At 38.1% G+C, this 15,000-nt stretch overlaps 2 protein-coding genes and 1 non-coding gene across 3 annotated transcripts in view; 2 read left to right on the top strand and 1 right to left on the bottom strand.

The window, feature by feature from the left end:
- The first annotated feature begins 5,652 nt into the window (after positions 1-5,652).
- Positions 5,653-11,542, top strand: LOC140951823 (small ribosomal subunit protein eS21-like). The gene is made up of 6 exons (XM_073401175.1): positions 5,653-5,721; positions 5,808-5,870; positions 6,136-6,199; positions 7,089-7,157; positions 8,249-8,304; positions 11,467-11,542. Exons 2-6 carry the CDS (start codon positions 5,821-5,823, stop codon positions 11,480-11,482), a joined length of 255 nt encoding a protein of 84 aa, XP_073257276.1. The 5' UTR covers positions 5,653-5,721; positions 5,808-5,820; the 3' UTR covers positions 11,483-11,542.
- Positions 11,543-14,022: 2,480 nt separating this feature from the next.
- Trnai-gau (transfer RNA isoleucine (anticodon GAU)) lies at positions 14,023-14,108 on the bottom strand. Its single transcript is given in 2 exon segments — positions 14,023-14,058; positions 14,072-14,108. It is a non-coding gene; the product is annotated as a tRNA-Ile (tRNA).
- Positions 14,109-14,315: 207 nt separating this feature from the next.
- Positions 14,316-15,000, top strand: part of LOC140952994 (uncharacterized) — a 2,999-nt gene continuing 2,314 nt past the window's right edge. Inside the window, exon 1 of the mRNA XM_073402465.1 lies at positions 14,316-14,431. The gene's annotated coding sequence lies outside the window, so the exon portion shown is untranslated. The remainder of the gene's footprint in view (positions 14,432-15,000) is intronic.

A 15,000-nucleotide genomic window follows, 5' to 3' on the forward strand; every position in this document is an offset into this window, starting at 1 on the left:
CTGTTCATCAGGATTTGAATGAATTTAGTCGTATCAAGAGAGGATAAAAGCCCCTTTTTAAACTCTTGGTCGTATAGATTCCATTTTATCATCGTCAATTACTGAATTCTAAACATGTTTATGGGGTTCTTCGTTTTCTATGTTAAAATATTCAGAGCAGACTTCTTAATGTTAATTAAATTTTTTAACGAGACTACTGTAATCATGTATCGACGTGAATCAAGTAGACGTACAGAAACAAAAAAATTGTTCATTAAACTTGCTGCAAACGGCTACCGAGAGTTGATTGGCTCCGGGGCATTTTTCCTCTTATTTTATCCCCAATCAGCCATTGGGCTGATTTCATGACAGCTGAAGTATCCCCTTGACATGGGAGCTCATGGGCGCATCTGGAATTGACTGAGAGATGAAATAGCGACAAAACGTGAACGACACAAGACTTTGAAGATGACTACCGCGCAGGTTGTCGAAACGTCAGTCACTGTCAACAAATTCTATTCAGGACTAGGTTCACGCGGACGATCATGCTCAACTTACCTATGAAACGACACAAATTAAAGATGGTCTGATACTACGACAACGAGCTAAGACAACCGTAAGTACAACAATAAAATGGCTTCCTCCTCAACAACGTGGAAAACTCACTTTTAAAATCGGAAAGTAACTGAGTACCTGCCCAAAAGGCTTTAAAACTGTATAAAGGTAACTAATCGTTTAAACATGTACGACAAAAAAAGCAATCAGGGCCTCCAGCGGTTAACCCGAGACCACTTCAGATTAGAGAACGAAAGGGGAAGTAGAGTAGAGTAGGGTAGGGTAAAAGGGAATAGGAAAAAGGCAAAAGGGTGGAGTGGGGTCAGCGTTATAGGTAGAGGGTAAGAAGACAAAGGGTAGGTTGATATTTCTATAAGCAGAGGAGAGAAGAAGCGTTCATCGCTCGTTAGTCCTAGGAAGGGTTTTGCTGCTCCGCACAATTTTTTTTTGTCTTGAGTTTATGAAGTTCTTGATATAAAATAGGTAGTTTTAGAAAGGGACGCGTTTACGTAAGAAAAGAACAAGAAACGACGTGTGTGAAGAAACAAGCAAAATTTATGATTACACTTGTCGTAACAAGGGGTCAACTTTTCAACATTTTGATACCCTCAGGGCGTTTCTTTCATATTCCTTCGAGTTAGTCTTATATAGCATTTTATTTTCTTTAATGCAGTGGATAAACAGGCCATGAAGTTCCAAACTGCACTTCGTCTGAAGTTGGAGAATTTTCTTCTTTTGTCATGGACCTTGGGGACATTTAACAACCTGAATTCAAGACTGGATTGGGAAGGGGGGGGAGCAAGGTCTCTTGCTGCCGAGTTTGGGGGGAGGCTTGGTTGGTGTGGGGCAGTGAGAGAGCTTGTTCGCTGGCTAGACCCTGGGACGTAAAAGCGCTTGTGCTTTTGTAAATGTACGAGCGTTCAGAAAAATACAAGAATCTACTGAAACGGAGCTTTGGCAAAGCCGAGAAGACTACCCCTTACATTATGTTTGGTGAACCTTGGTTTGTTTTGGTTCTTGGACCTCTGGGCCGAAGGTTCATGACGTCATCGACGTCATGAACCCTTCTAAATGGCGTCAGGAGCCCATTTTTGGGTTCCTGATGGCGTGGATTAATATGCACATTCACCAATCATTTCTTTACCGTTCATCGGGTACTAACGAGGAGAATTTGATTAGAAATCAGAATGCTTAGCAACATCAGCAAAACAGCTGGCCGTGAAAAGGGTAAAAGCGAGGAGCAGAGAAAGTGAAAAGGAAAATTTGAGAGGGCGCAAAATCGACCCCAGAGCTCCTCTGCGCATGAGTCAGATTGCGTAAGCATTGGGGTCGAGATTGGAGGGGGCATTAAACCCAAAAACTTGAACTTTTATCTTTTGCGCATGCCTGAATTTTAGCCCAGTTTAGGAACAGAAATGCAGTGTTGTGCTCGACTAATTAACTGAATTTTGGTTAGCCTTTTTTAGTTTTTTCCCCAACTGGCATCAAAGGGCGTTTAAGGTAATATTTACGGCTTTTAACGAATGGTTCAGAGTTTTATAGGTGTGCAATTTTTGGGAAGTACACTGTTTTGGTGTCACTAATCTACACCTTTTTTTAAAAGTACGAAACCTGTCATGCAATTTAGAATAGAGATAATCAATTTTTTTTCTTTGGTATAAAATGAACATGGTTTCGCGTGCTGTTTTCGCAAATTTCGAACATTCAGTTTTTCGCTACCCGAATGTGACGAGCCGTGAAAGTAGCGATCCTCCCCCAGGGATCCTCCATGCTCCAAAATTCGCAATATAAAGGAAAGGTGACCATTGCCACGGTTTTTTAAACTTTATTTTTATTTGTTTTGGCTAAAAATTAAAATGAAGACTTCGTAAAACCAGCTAGCAAGTGAAGATCTGATAACACTGACAAGATCAGTATATTTGATGAATTTAATGTTATTGCTTTTTCATTCTCGCGTCGATTTTATTTGCAGCAATGGTAAGCTGTCGCCTTTCTTCCCACATGTCTCATGTAAACTTTAAATATTTAAAAAAGTTAGCCAAATTGGTCATCGACCGTTAATAATTTATTATTACCTCCATAAAACGCATGGTAACCATTAATAAGCTGATATGAATATACATAAACAAAACTCTACATTACATCAGAAAGCAAGATAAGGTCGATTTCTATTCAGCGAAATGTGCAATGTCGTATGATAACGGAAAACGAAGAGCTAAAATACAAGCGTGCATTTTCATTTTAAGAACAGCTGAAATTATTTCAGCGAAGTATTGCATGATCTTGCGTGTGAAACAACACGTATACCCGTGTAAAGTTTGCCACGCTGCGTGATCATAATGCATGTGGCCTGAATGTCTTTATTGCCTATATTGTCACAGGAAGTGTTAATGAATTAATTCCAACGGCGATGCTAGGAAACCATTTTCTTGATAATTTTTTTTATTAAATATGCGATGACGTCAGTTTGTTATGTCTTCAATCAAAAGTTTGTAGTTAATGGGATTGCTTCTTGCTCGCGGCAAATGGTTTCGAAAGTTTATCCACTTGGAAAACGTGCCTTGTTCAGTAACAGTTATCCGTGGTGATATTGCTTTCGCATTTTGAATTCCACCTGAGTTTTCGATATTCTCTTCTACTACAGTCCCCTCGTCTTCTTCTACCAATGTAGCATACCCAAATATTCCGGCCCATGTATTGATAATATCTCTCTTAAGGCGACATCTAAGGCTTTGTTTCCCATTATAAAACGGCGCCGCTGGGGCATTGTTAGAAGGATTCATATCCCACAGATTATGTACCACATGCGAAATAGCTTCAATCCACCTTTCGCAACTGGATTTGCAGTCCGTTTTTAAAAGGTGAACCCCTCTTTTTGCATATAATTTAAATTTACAAGTTCCGTCTCCATTTTCCATATGATCAACCGTTGGTTTCGTCCCATGATCAGGAACATGCTTGGATGACTTTCTACCAACAACCTTGCACGTTGTTTCCTGTGACAGTTTAATCATTCCAGCGACTTTTCGTTTACTTGGGCTCATGAAGATAAGCCTGTCATTTCGTAAAATCACCCAGTATTCTCTCCAAGTGTTTTTCTTCATTTTCTTCCGTAAAATTTCTCCAAAGATTTCTTCGTCAGGTGAATTGACCATGACCAATAACTATAAGAATTCAACCCGGTAATATTTGATCAGACTTGTTTATGGTTAGAAGAAAATGCCGCTATAGACGACCCGGATATCGTTTTCCTCGTTACCTTCTCTGCGAGGAAAATTTTCGCAAAGTAACTATTCGTTTTGCTTTGAGCGGTAGTCCTGAATCAGTCCTAGATCCTTACAGGACTTCGTCGTTTGACTAGTCGACTAGTATAAATAGCACAAACTGTCTTGTTGATAAGAAGTGTATTTCAAGTATTGATTAGCCAATAAGCACTCAGTTGGTGACCCTGTCGGTCGTCACTCTGCAGGTTTCCATTTCGATGAAAAATGTCAATAATTCAACATATGTTCAGATAAACACAGGAAACCCAAGCCTACCACAAAAACGTCGTGGACGATTTCACGCTTTCTGCCTCTGAGTCGATTTTCTAGATATTGACTGGAGGCAGTGGACACAGCAAAAATGAGAATTATTTTTATAGGTCAGTTTTGTCAACTGTGAAAATTCTTAAACAAAAACCCATTAGCCATTCTATGTTTCAAACTGTACAACTAGTTTAAAACTCAGAGCCCCCTTTGTCGCCTAAAGCTTTTTTTCTTTGAGTTGACAGAAGTAAAGCTAAAGAGGAGACCTTTGTTAAACCATTTCACGGAAATCTGTCAAGTACGCCTATGGTCGATTATGCAAATTTCTCCAGCCTTCGTATTTGCGAAGCAGAATTTATCTGAAAACTGAACGTCAGAGTTTTATATACAGTATTTCACTTGCGTACATTTTAAGCTTCAAAATCTTTAGTAACCGGATAGTAGTCAGTTTTAATTCATCGGATCAGAATTTGATCTCCATACAAACGATTGTAAAATTGATCTTACTTTTCAAATGTTATAATCATGTTATCAAGATTTACAAGGCGTTCCAAGGTGGGTAGCCCTAGCCGTGTCGCCGTGTCGCCATGTCGCACCCTTTTTTAAATACCTATGGATCTTTTACGGTTTCAGTGTCACTTCACGCCAGCTCTAGTAAAAACCTCATGATGGGGTCGTTCGAAGACCACGGAATTGTAGTCCTTTATACAAATGCCCATTGTAATAGATAGTCCTGACAAGCCGATGACATTATAATTAGACGTGTCTGTGACAAGCTGCTGATGTATCATCCTGTCGTAGTAAAGCTTAGGTTCCCTTTGATACAAACAATAAAGTACATATTTTTGTCGGTAGAGGAGCCTATTTTATTGACTACAGTTCGGTAGGAACTCTAAAAAACTTCCGTCGTTGCTTCATAGTATGATGTGCGACATACAGTGAATGTCAAGAATTTGCAAGAATTTATTGTGAAATCATATCTTTGGCCCAAAGACACCAAAAATGCCCATGCATCGGTTTTACATTACTCCGATCCACGATGATTACTTCCAATATCAGTAAACCTTTCTAAAACTTTTATATCGAATTTATAGGTATTTAGAATAAGCCAAAAACATCTTTGTATCAAGCTAAAAATTTCAAATATAAGGTGGAAGTCTGAGTTCATCGGTAATACGACAAGCTACAGGCTAAGGGCCAAAAATTTTTGCTCTTTTTATTTTGCTTGTCCCTGTTTACCAAGCTAATCGAGTTGTGGAGGTTTCCTGTTTAAGATAACAGGCCCCTTTTTTGTGGACATGATAAAGTGCAGCCCATAGTATTGATTAAAACCATTTTCTTTTTCATATTCTAGATTTTTAAAGCTAATTTTTTTTCCAGTTATGAAAAATATTGAAGCGCCATAAACCTTAGCCACTTGGCTCAGAAAGTCGTCCCAGTGTCCTTTGATTCATGGGCGCTGAAAGGAAATAGATGTCTGCACCCGCTGCATGCAAGCTATGTGCGCAAACAGCCCATATACAAGCTAGTGAAGCTCCGCTCAAGGAGCAAGAAAACTGGAAACGAGTCAGCTGCGCTATGAATGCTGGGACGGTCCATTCTTCGCTCTCTTTTCCGCCATCTTTGTTTCACGTGTGTGTAGATTCTGTAGAAAGTCCAGGTAAAATAGCATATCCCACTTTTCAGCTGTTAAAAAATGCAATAAAACTGTCAAAAAATACTTAAAATTATGTATTATTTATTTAGATCACAAAAGAAAATGCAGAACGAAGCTGGAGAATACGTTGATATGTACACTCCACGAAAATGGTAGGTGAACCATTATGCTCGTGTTTGATCTTTCCATAGTTAATGGTGGTGACTTAACTATGATCTTTCACGTTAACGAGTTCCTGAGTCATTTTACTTTACCGCCTTGCGCATTTACATTTAGAGATAGGTAAACCTTCGAAGGTGTTAAATTTTTGTTATCGAACCTTTGTATCCCTTGAACTCCGAATGGAAGTGGCAAATTTTAGAACGGAAAAATGTCATTTTACACGTGTTTTATATACGCATGTTGTTTTCTCTTCAGCTCCGTCACCAACAGTGTGATTGCAGCAAAGGATCATGCTTCTGTGCAGATTAACGTTGGAGAGGTAAAACTTGCAATACTGTTAGTACTGTGTCATAGTCTTTAATATAGGATGCCACTTATGACAAAAAGATTAATAAGTAAATATGAAGAAGAACCCAAATATTCGCATTAGACCATGAATATTGGTATCAAGATAAGAATATGGGTATTATAAATCCAACCTAATTATATTTTTGCATCAATATATGTACGTTATGGGCATGATGCATGCATACCAATACGTAAGGAACCATTACGTCATAATATGAACACATCCTTTATTTAGAATGCGTCTGTCAGTCATCTGATGTAGTTGTATCCTAATAGAAGGATGCATCTCTCAGTCAGTCATCCGATGCAGATGTTAAATCAATGATATCCCTCCAGTAAAATACTAATAAATGTTCTAAGCTAGGACTTGTAGTTAGATATGAAAAACCACTATAAAACCACCCTAGGGAAGTGGCCAAAAAATATATGGAAACATATTCCCCTACTAATGCAGTAGCACATAAAACCCTGGGGAAAGGGATCAAGGAAAATACATTACAATGTTACATAAACTACTCCAAAATTATACTTATGTAAAAGGGTTCTTGTCTAAATACCTAAATTCATAACCTATATACCAAAATTAGAAACGTTATTCCAAAACATACAGATCTGAGAGACATAACAAAATAAAATGTAGAAAAGGAAAACTATCAGAAGGACTGAGCTGATGTAGAATGGCACTAGTCTCATGCCAAAACCATAAATAGCCTGATACTATCCCAGGAACACCAGCGCACCTCTATACCGTGCCGTCAGAATATTAATTTCTGACTAATTCATTCCCATGTCTCTCAATCATCAGAAATTACATATTCTGGCATGGCATACTGACTTTCTAAAATCTTTGTTAAATACAGATTGATGAAACTGGACGATACACTGGCACTTTCAAAACATATGCCTTGTGTGGGAAGATCAGACAAGAGGTGGGGGAATTAATTGCCTTTCAAAATTGTTCTTGTTATTGATTTTTCCAGAGCACGCACCAGCATTTTTGCAATTGCCCTGAAGCAATCTTTACCTGTCTGACTGCGTCGTGAAATTTTCATCACTAACTGCTTTTGATCTGAAATTTGTCTAGACACAGTAAAAATCTATAACCATGGCAATGATAGACAGAAACTTTCTGAAATCAGTTATAAAGTCAGTTGAAAAAAAAAAAAACATTGACCATTGTCATAAGGTTGCTGTTATTTGTTAACAAAAAATGGCATCTGTGTGAATGGATAGGGTCATCCATTCAAATAAAATTGTGTTTTATTATTTCACAAATATAACTAAATCAACACTGAAGTTTCTTGCCAAAATTAAGGAGTAATGTTCTGCCTATTGTTGGTGTGAATGAAGCATTAGTTAATTAAAAGAGTAACCTTTAAGACCCTTTGTCACTTCTTATGGAGCACAAAATTCCATCAAGACATCTGAAAGGCCTTTTGCTTGCAGAAGCATTCCTTTCAATCTTCTGTTCATATTCAAGCTGTTTTTATTAGTACACGTACAGTTTTTAAAGTACTTGCCGCCATGTTGGAGGGCATACTCTTGCCCTCCAACATGGCAGCCAAAACTACTTTTTGCTTATATCTTGTCAAACGTTTGATAGTTATGCTCAGATGTGCTGCAAACGTTACCACATCATCTTTTCAACACTTTCCTTGAAGTTTAAGTGCAAAATTTGTGTTCAGAAAGAGGTAATTCATAATTTTAAGAATCACATTTAGAAAATGGTGCTGGTGTGAAAAACCAAATAACTATTATTTCGCTTAAGATATGACCCACTAATCATTTTTCAAAGGCAAAATCATATAACTTTTATTTTCATAAAAACAATGTCACATGACCTTTAAGTGCAAATGGCCTATTGTGCTGGTGTCGAGGCTAGTTTTTATCTCACAAGTGCTGAAATTATCCAAATTTGTTTTCTTTATTATAATTATTTCATTATCATCATTATTATTATTTATAATGTATTTCACCCATTGTTCTGAAAGCTAGTTAACTTATTGTTTCATTTATGTAGGGTGAGGCTGATGATGCTCTGACCAGGTTGTGTTGCAAACATGGCATCATAAACAAGTATGTTTATCCTCACTCTTAATATTTGTGTCAGACCTATTATGGCTGGAGAGTATTTGCTAAACATCATACTGTATTTAGTCTTGTATAATGTGCTCTTTATTTACCATACCCTGTTTCAAATTTCAAGGTCTTGGTTGGAATCGTTTGTTCCATGAAGTGTAAAGACTTAATAGATAATGTATTAAGTCATTTTGACAGCTTGAACCTTAAGATAGCCAGAAACCTGAAGTTAGAATGCAACTGAATGTTGTTCACTGTCCTCATTTTTTTCCCAACAATATAGTCAAAATTTAGAGTGTGTATTTTACAGGAGTGCTCACCATATACAAATACCTACAGGCACAGCACCGTAGTTTTTCCATCAAACTTGTTTTTTTGAATAGCTTTCACCTTTAACTTTACAAGTTTTGACAATGTGAAAGTTACAATGAGTACCCTTAAACCCTAAATGTCTTTAATTACATTTTCACTCACTTAAATCATTTTTGCACCAGGAGGATGATTTGCCAAGATATTTAAAAATAATGTCTGGTTTAATGGAAAGACTTGCTTTCCAGCTCAAAAGCAGAGACTTACAACTGGTACAAAATAATAAGTGTATACCGTTCGTCTAGTATGTCTGGCAAAATCATATTTAAGTATACAAAACTTTGCAAAACCACAAGAATCCACAGCGTAGTTATCAGCTGAGTGACCAACTTTTATGAACTATATTTTATTGTGGCTGAATTCTGTGTTACTCTAGTCTCGCTAAGAATTAATAATAATTATTATTTTTTAATCTGAGCAGTATTTCTCAATACCCTGTGAAAATTAAGTACAGCCATAAACTTGCTTAAGGAATATTTAGCATTTTATAGCAGCTAAAGCAATTTTATCTTTTTTCCCTGTTGAGCTTAAAATAACCACGGAATAAATGATTATTGATACAGTTGAACCTCTCCCAGGATGCAAAGAAAGTCAGTTTTACAGCTTGTTATTCGGGCAAGCTGTAGCTAGCACATACATGTACTAGCCCCGGGCTATCAGACACTACTTTCTTTGCACTCTGCTCTCCACACTTAGAGAAGAAAGTGGCCCTTGTGGAGAGGTGGATGTTGTAAAGAGGTTTAATCAAGTGTCCATGTATGTACTGTCCGCCAAAAAAAGTAACCATTGTGGAGAGGTGACTGTTAGTGGAGGTTCGACTGTATAATATTACCCTAGTTTGCAGTCAGACATTCCATTTAGTATGCTATTGAACAGGATAAATGGATTGAAGTAAGGAATTGAAATTAAAAGCATATAAATACATGTAGAAAATAAATACAAAACAGGTCTTAAAGCCACTTTGCATTTGGAATTGATGGCCCAGATGTTTTCATTTTAACAACCAATATCATATTTCCTTGTTGGACATTGTCTTTAAAATGCCAAGTCTTTTGTTTCTTCAAGGAATGCTGATTGTTTGATCACAAAAAAATGCAGACAAAACTGTTTGTAAAAATGATATATTTTATATTTTTGGTTAATTATGACATTTTGTGGCATAACAACTACATTTACCTCTGTGTTGCTTGAAGAGTTTTAGTTAACCAACAGACAGTAGCATCATTCTTCCAGCAACAAGTTAAAGTTATCTGAGTAAATGTGACTGAAAAGTAGGGTTAAATCCAAGGGAAATGTTAGCGGGGAGCTCAAGTTATCCGAGTTTGAGTTACCAGGGTGCTACTGTACCCAAGGGGGGGTACTCGGGATTTCAAGTGATGGGGATGATCGAATGGGGCCAAAAGTCAAGACCCAAAAAAATCCCTAGGGCTTCCAGCAAAACCCAAAAAAATCCCTGGACCAAAAATTAACCCCCAAAAACTCCCATGCCGATTTTGTGGCCCTTAAAAGTTCCAGAAAGGGGTAATGGTAAAACACAAAGAAAAACATTGGAAATTGGACACTCGTGTTTGTTTATTCATCATACCATCTGAATATATCCTTTCCCTCATCTGATTCTTTTTAATACCCCCAAAAATTCCCTACTCAAATCAAGCTACCCAAGCCAAATTTTCGTACCCAAAAAAATCCCGGAATTGAAAATTTCAAACCCAAAAAAATCCTTCGATCATCCCCGTCACTTGAAATCCCCAGTACCCCCCCCTGGGTTACTGTATAAATAATGGCCAATTGAATTCCCAGGTAACGTTAGTGGCATAAAAACCTGTTGAGGGTAAATCGGAAAAATGCAATTTTTATAGGCTGATTTTTTTAGATCATGAATTGAGCATTGATGATACTATGTTACACTGCACTTTGAAGGATCCATAAATTTGTTTTGTATTTTTTCTTTGAACAATTTAAGGCAAATTGCAGAAATGTAGCTTTTCAATTCAAAGAGGACAGACAGCAAATTGTTGTTGCAGTTAATGTCTATACACACATACAGGAACTTTATTTGTACTCAAATTTCAACGTAGCCTGAAAGGCTAATATCTTCAAGAACATAAATAGTATTAAAGGAAAAAAAAGGAAAATCTACTTACATTGGATTGTGTTACATACATGAAAAATGTATAAGTTGTAACTATTCGTCAGTAGGATGGCAGTCTATTGGGCCATTTGTTGAAACAAAATTTTGTGGCTGCTTAGCAAAGCTGCATTTCAAACCATCTTTAATTCAGCCAGAGCTATTATCTAGATTTTATTCTCTGTGGAAGAAAAAGTGCAAGAAAAAATAAAGCTTTAACTCTAAATAACCCTGTTTTAGACAACTTTTGAACTCCAGCTATTGTCTAAAACCCCTGTCCATGAAATGTTTATTCTTTGTTTAAATAGTCAGCCCTTGTGATTGGAAACAAATAGTTATAATGTTAGGAGATCAAATTATTTTCTTTGTTATTGTTTGAAGTAGTTGCTTCTTAAGTGCACAGTCCTATTGGGCTCTCTCATCAAACTACTCTCTGTTTTTGATGCCACTTTCGTGAGGCATTCACCAGTTCATCAGTGTTTTCAAGGAGCTTTCTGTCAGCATGATAATTCACATGAATGATCATGCACAGCAGTAAAAACACTTTCTCACTCCCTTTTCATGCTGGACACTCTTCTAATTTGTAAATGTTACTACTACAAGTATCCTTTGGAGAAGCTTGTATTACTTACTCATTTTGATATTTCTTTTTCTTTTGACAGGAATTTTGATTCTTGAAGTAATGGTTATTTCAAGTGTAGAATGCTGTCATAATAAATAAACTCTTGTGAAAAGTGATTGTTTTCTTTTTTAAAGTAGTCTGGGATGGGGAGGGGGTATCCTATCAGGATGTGGTATTTGATAATAACATTGCTTGGAATCTGAAATTGCCACTTCTGATTAATCACATGCAACTTCGGCCTGGTAGCATAGATAAAAATTGCATTGTGCTCTTAACTATAAAATACTGTATATTTATTTTAATGATGGACTTGTTCAATTTGCAGAAGTTTGACTTTCTGTTATGATTAGGTAGTCTAAAATAATGTGGTAACACAGATATCATGAGTTTGGAAGTAAATACGGGTAATATGCAACTGTGAAGAAGGGTGAAAATTATAAGCTGGAAAAGAATATCAATTTCGAGTCCATGTGTTATTGATGTGCATGTCATGATGGTTATGAAAAACTTCATAGTTGAAGTCTGGTAGAAAATAATGCATAACCATAAAGAAGGGTGGAATTTTTTTGCTGTAAAACCGCTTGATCTGTCTGTAAAAGTTAGGACCCCTTTTAAAAACAAAGAAGGGTTTGACCTTTATTTTGCCTGCAGAATAAAAATTTCAGGTTTTATGTTTGTCTGTCTAGTAATAGTATAGTGGAACCTCAACAAACACAGTTCAATAGTAGATATAATGAATTATAAACTCTATTTTCCCTTACATTAGTGTACAGTGAAATCGATGACAGGGACCCTGACATCACCTTCCCCTTTTACAACAAACACACTTTTTCTGTCCCTTGGCCACTTCATTATAGCTGGGAACCTGTAAGGGGCTATAGGCGTTGTTGCACCCCAAGTTATGAGTACCTTCCCAAGGGGACACACTTCCTTTCACTCTGGCTGAGTCCACACTGGCAATTTTCATTCTCTCCAGGCTTCGCCTTCCACAGTTGGCAAAAGATGGGGCCTTGGTTCATCTGACTATATACGTTTCTCCACTTTGGGATTTAAAACAATGTTTGAGGATTTCTATGTAGAGATAAAGTAATGAAGCTCTACCCAAAGGAATTTATGTCAGCATTGTATTTTAGTTTTGATTATAGAAAGCGCTTTATTTGATCCAGGATCAAAGAGCTCAGTTCTTTAATAATTTATAGATTTGAGCCAGAGCTAAAAGCGAAGCTCCAGTTTATGCATTGATAATTTACTTCAGACAATGATTTGGGAACCGTTGCAAAGATGGTCAGCAGAAAACCTGAAAAAAAAAAAAACGTTCCCTCGATGCGTTGGTACGTGAGCCCGTGATAGGGTCATGTGGTTTTGGTCAGCAGATACCCTGTTTTGACAGCTATCAATTAGCCTCCCCCGCAGGCGTTGTGGGGACGGAAGAAATACGTTCTCCCCTAAAAACGCCTGCGGGGAGGCTAGCTATCAATTGACCATAATATGGATTTCTATTATCAAGTTAAACACGGTACAGGCTCCCTATTGACCATAGACTGTTCACAGTCCCCTATTTTTTCGTGAGATCGTCTAGATATACCGCGTCTTACCTGCCGTCACGAGTATCTTGATTTTCAAACGTACCGTGTACCGAGGGGGGCGGGCGTCGGGGATTATAGCTCTGGGGGTGGGGGATGAGGGGCCGCCCCATAAGTAGTTTTGACACTCATGCAAGATGGCAGCCCATAACACAAAGCGCTCGATCTCGATGATCTTACGGAAAAATAGAGGACTGTGAAAAGTCTATATTGACCACTCCAGAAATACCGTAACATACCATAATGCTCTTTGTTTGTCACTCCAAAATTTTGCATAAGCGTCGTCTTAAGTTTCTCTTGGGAGTTAAAATGGCCCCAAGAGAAACTGAAAACAACTCGCTGTGCGACAAACGCAGACTGCAGACTGGCAGATAAACGAAGTAAACATTGTTGAAGAATGCTCTAACAGATTCCCTATCCCTAAACTAGACCTTAAAATGGCTTAAACTTTAGGGATAGGGACTCTGTTAAAGCATTCAACAACAAAGTTTTCCTCGTTTACCTGCCAGTCTGCAAGTCTGCAGTCTGCGTTTGTCGCACACCGTGCAAAATTTGGGGTGACAAACAAAGAGCATTATGGTGTGTTATGGTATTTTCTGGAGTGGTCAATACTTGCTTGAAATGTGACATGTCACAGTGGTTCCACTGCGGTGGGACGGATGTTGTACCAGAGTCTTCTGGCTTTTTGGTCAGCGGGGCAACGCCAGAAGCCAGGAGACTCGTCAGGGGCGAGATCGATGTTGTTTGTGAAAAAAAAAAAACATCTATAAATTTATATGAACAAAATCCTTTTTTCGAATTCTGTTTCCTCTACCAGTTGGTCATAAAGCAGACTGCAACACAATCCGTATTTTGCGTATTCAAGTACGCGCGAGCAGTCAAACAAAAGGTCTCGAACGAGGCAGAATTACTGATTTCGAGAAAAAAAACGACTGTTTTGCAGTCTAGTTTATAAAGAAGGCAAAGGAAATAAATCGAGATTCTGCAGAGAGGAATAAGAAAAAAAAATTTTCTGGTCCGTGAGAGGCTCGAACTCTCGACCTCGGCGTAACCGTAGGGTGATATCAGCACCGCGCTCTGCCGACTGAGCTAACGGACCAGTTGCATCCTTTAACGGCGATTTGTGACTAGAAAGACATGTCTGAGAACTAAACCGATTCAAGTAGTGTCATTTTAAACGCAGTGAAGATTAATGGCTATTGCAAGATACAGAATAACGAAATGTTCCAATCATTTGAAAAACAAAACACTATTACATCAGCAGATCAGAGAGAGAGAGAGAGAAACGAGAGGTGGGGGTGGGGAAGAGGGATGTCAGAAGGTAAAAACCCAAGAACCAATCAGAGCGTGAGATTTGGTGTATGACGTCATCATGCCTGCAAGTATTCCCGTCGCGTTCTCCGACGTTCCTGTTCATTTTAGGTGAGTCTAAACACTAGTTTTAAATACTTGTGTGCCATTTTTGAGCTGTGTACAGTTTAATAGAGTGTTCTTTGGAGGTTAAATCTGAACCAGCGCGTTCTATTAAAATCGTGCGAGCGAGATGAAGCAGTGTTTTAGTGTTTACTTGTGTTTCATCGGCCATTGCGCTCGCGTGCCAGTCCTAGAGTCAGACAAATCTCTTCAAATTTAAAAGCGAGCAAAGCTGAGAATAAACTGGTACGTTAAACCGGCTAGCGTGCCAATGTTTGGACTCTTGTTCATTAAGGTTTATATTTGAACCAAAATGTCAAGCTAGTGAGCTCATAAAGTGAACGGGTTACCCTGGAAGACTCGAATTAGCAGCCTGCCACCAATGGCCAAATGGCAGGCAAAATTTTAGGCCCGGCAGGCGAAAACAACACTTACCTGCCACGTGGATGAAAAGTAGTGAGTGATAGACAAACAATCGACAAGCGAACGTGAGTATTTTCACAGGGAACTCGAACGGATTAGCTAATATATATCCCATTTTACAGTTATGGATAGAAGCGAGGCTGGAGGCCGTGACC

Source organism: Porites lutea, chromosome 11, assembly GCF_958299795.1.
Source record: "Porites lutea chromosome 11, jaPorLute2.1, whole genome shotgun sequence".
Classification (NCBI taxonomy): domain Eukaryota; kingdom Metazoa; phylum Cnidaria; class Anthozoa; order Scleractinia; family Poritidae; genus Porites; species Porites lutea.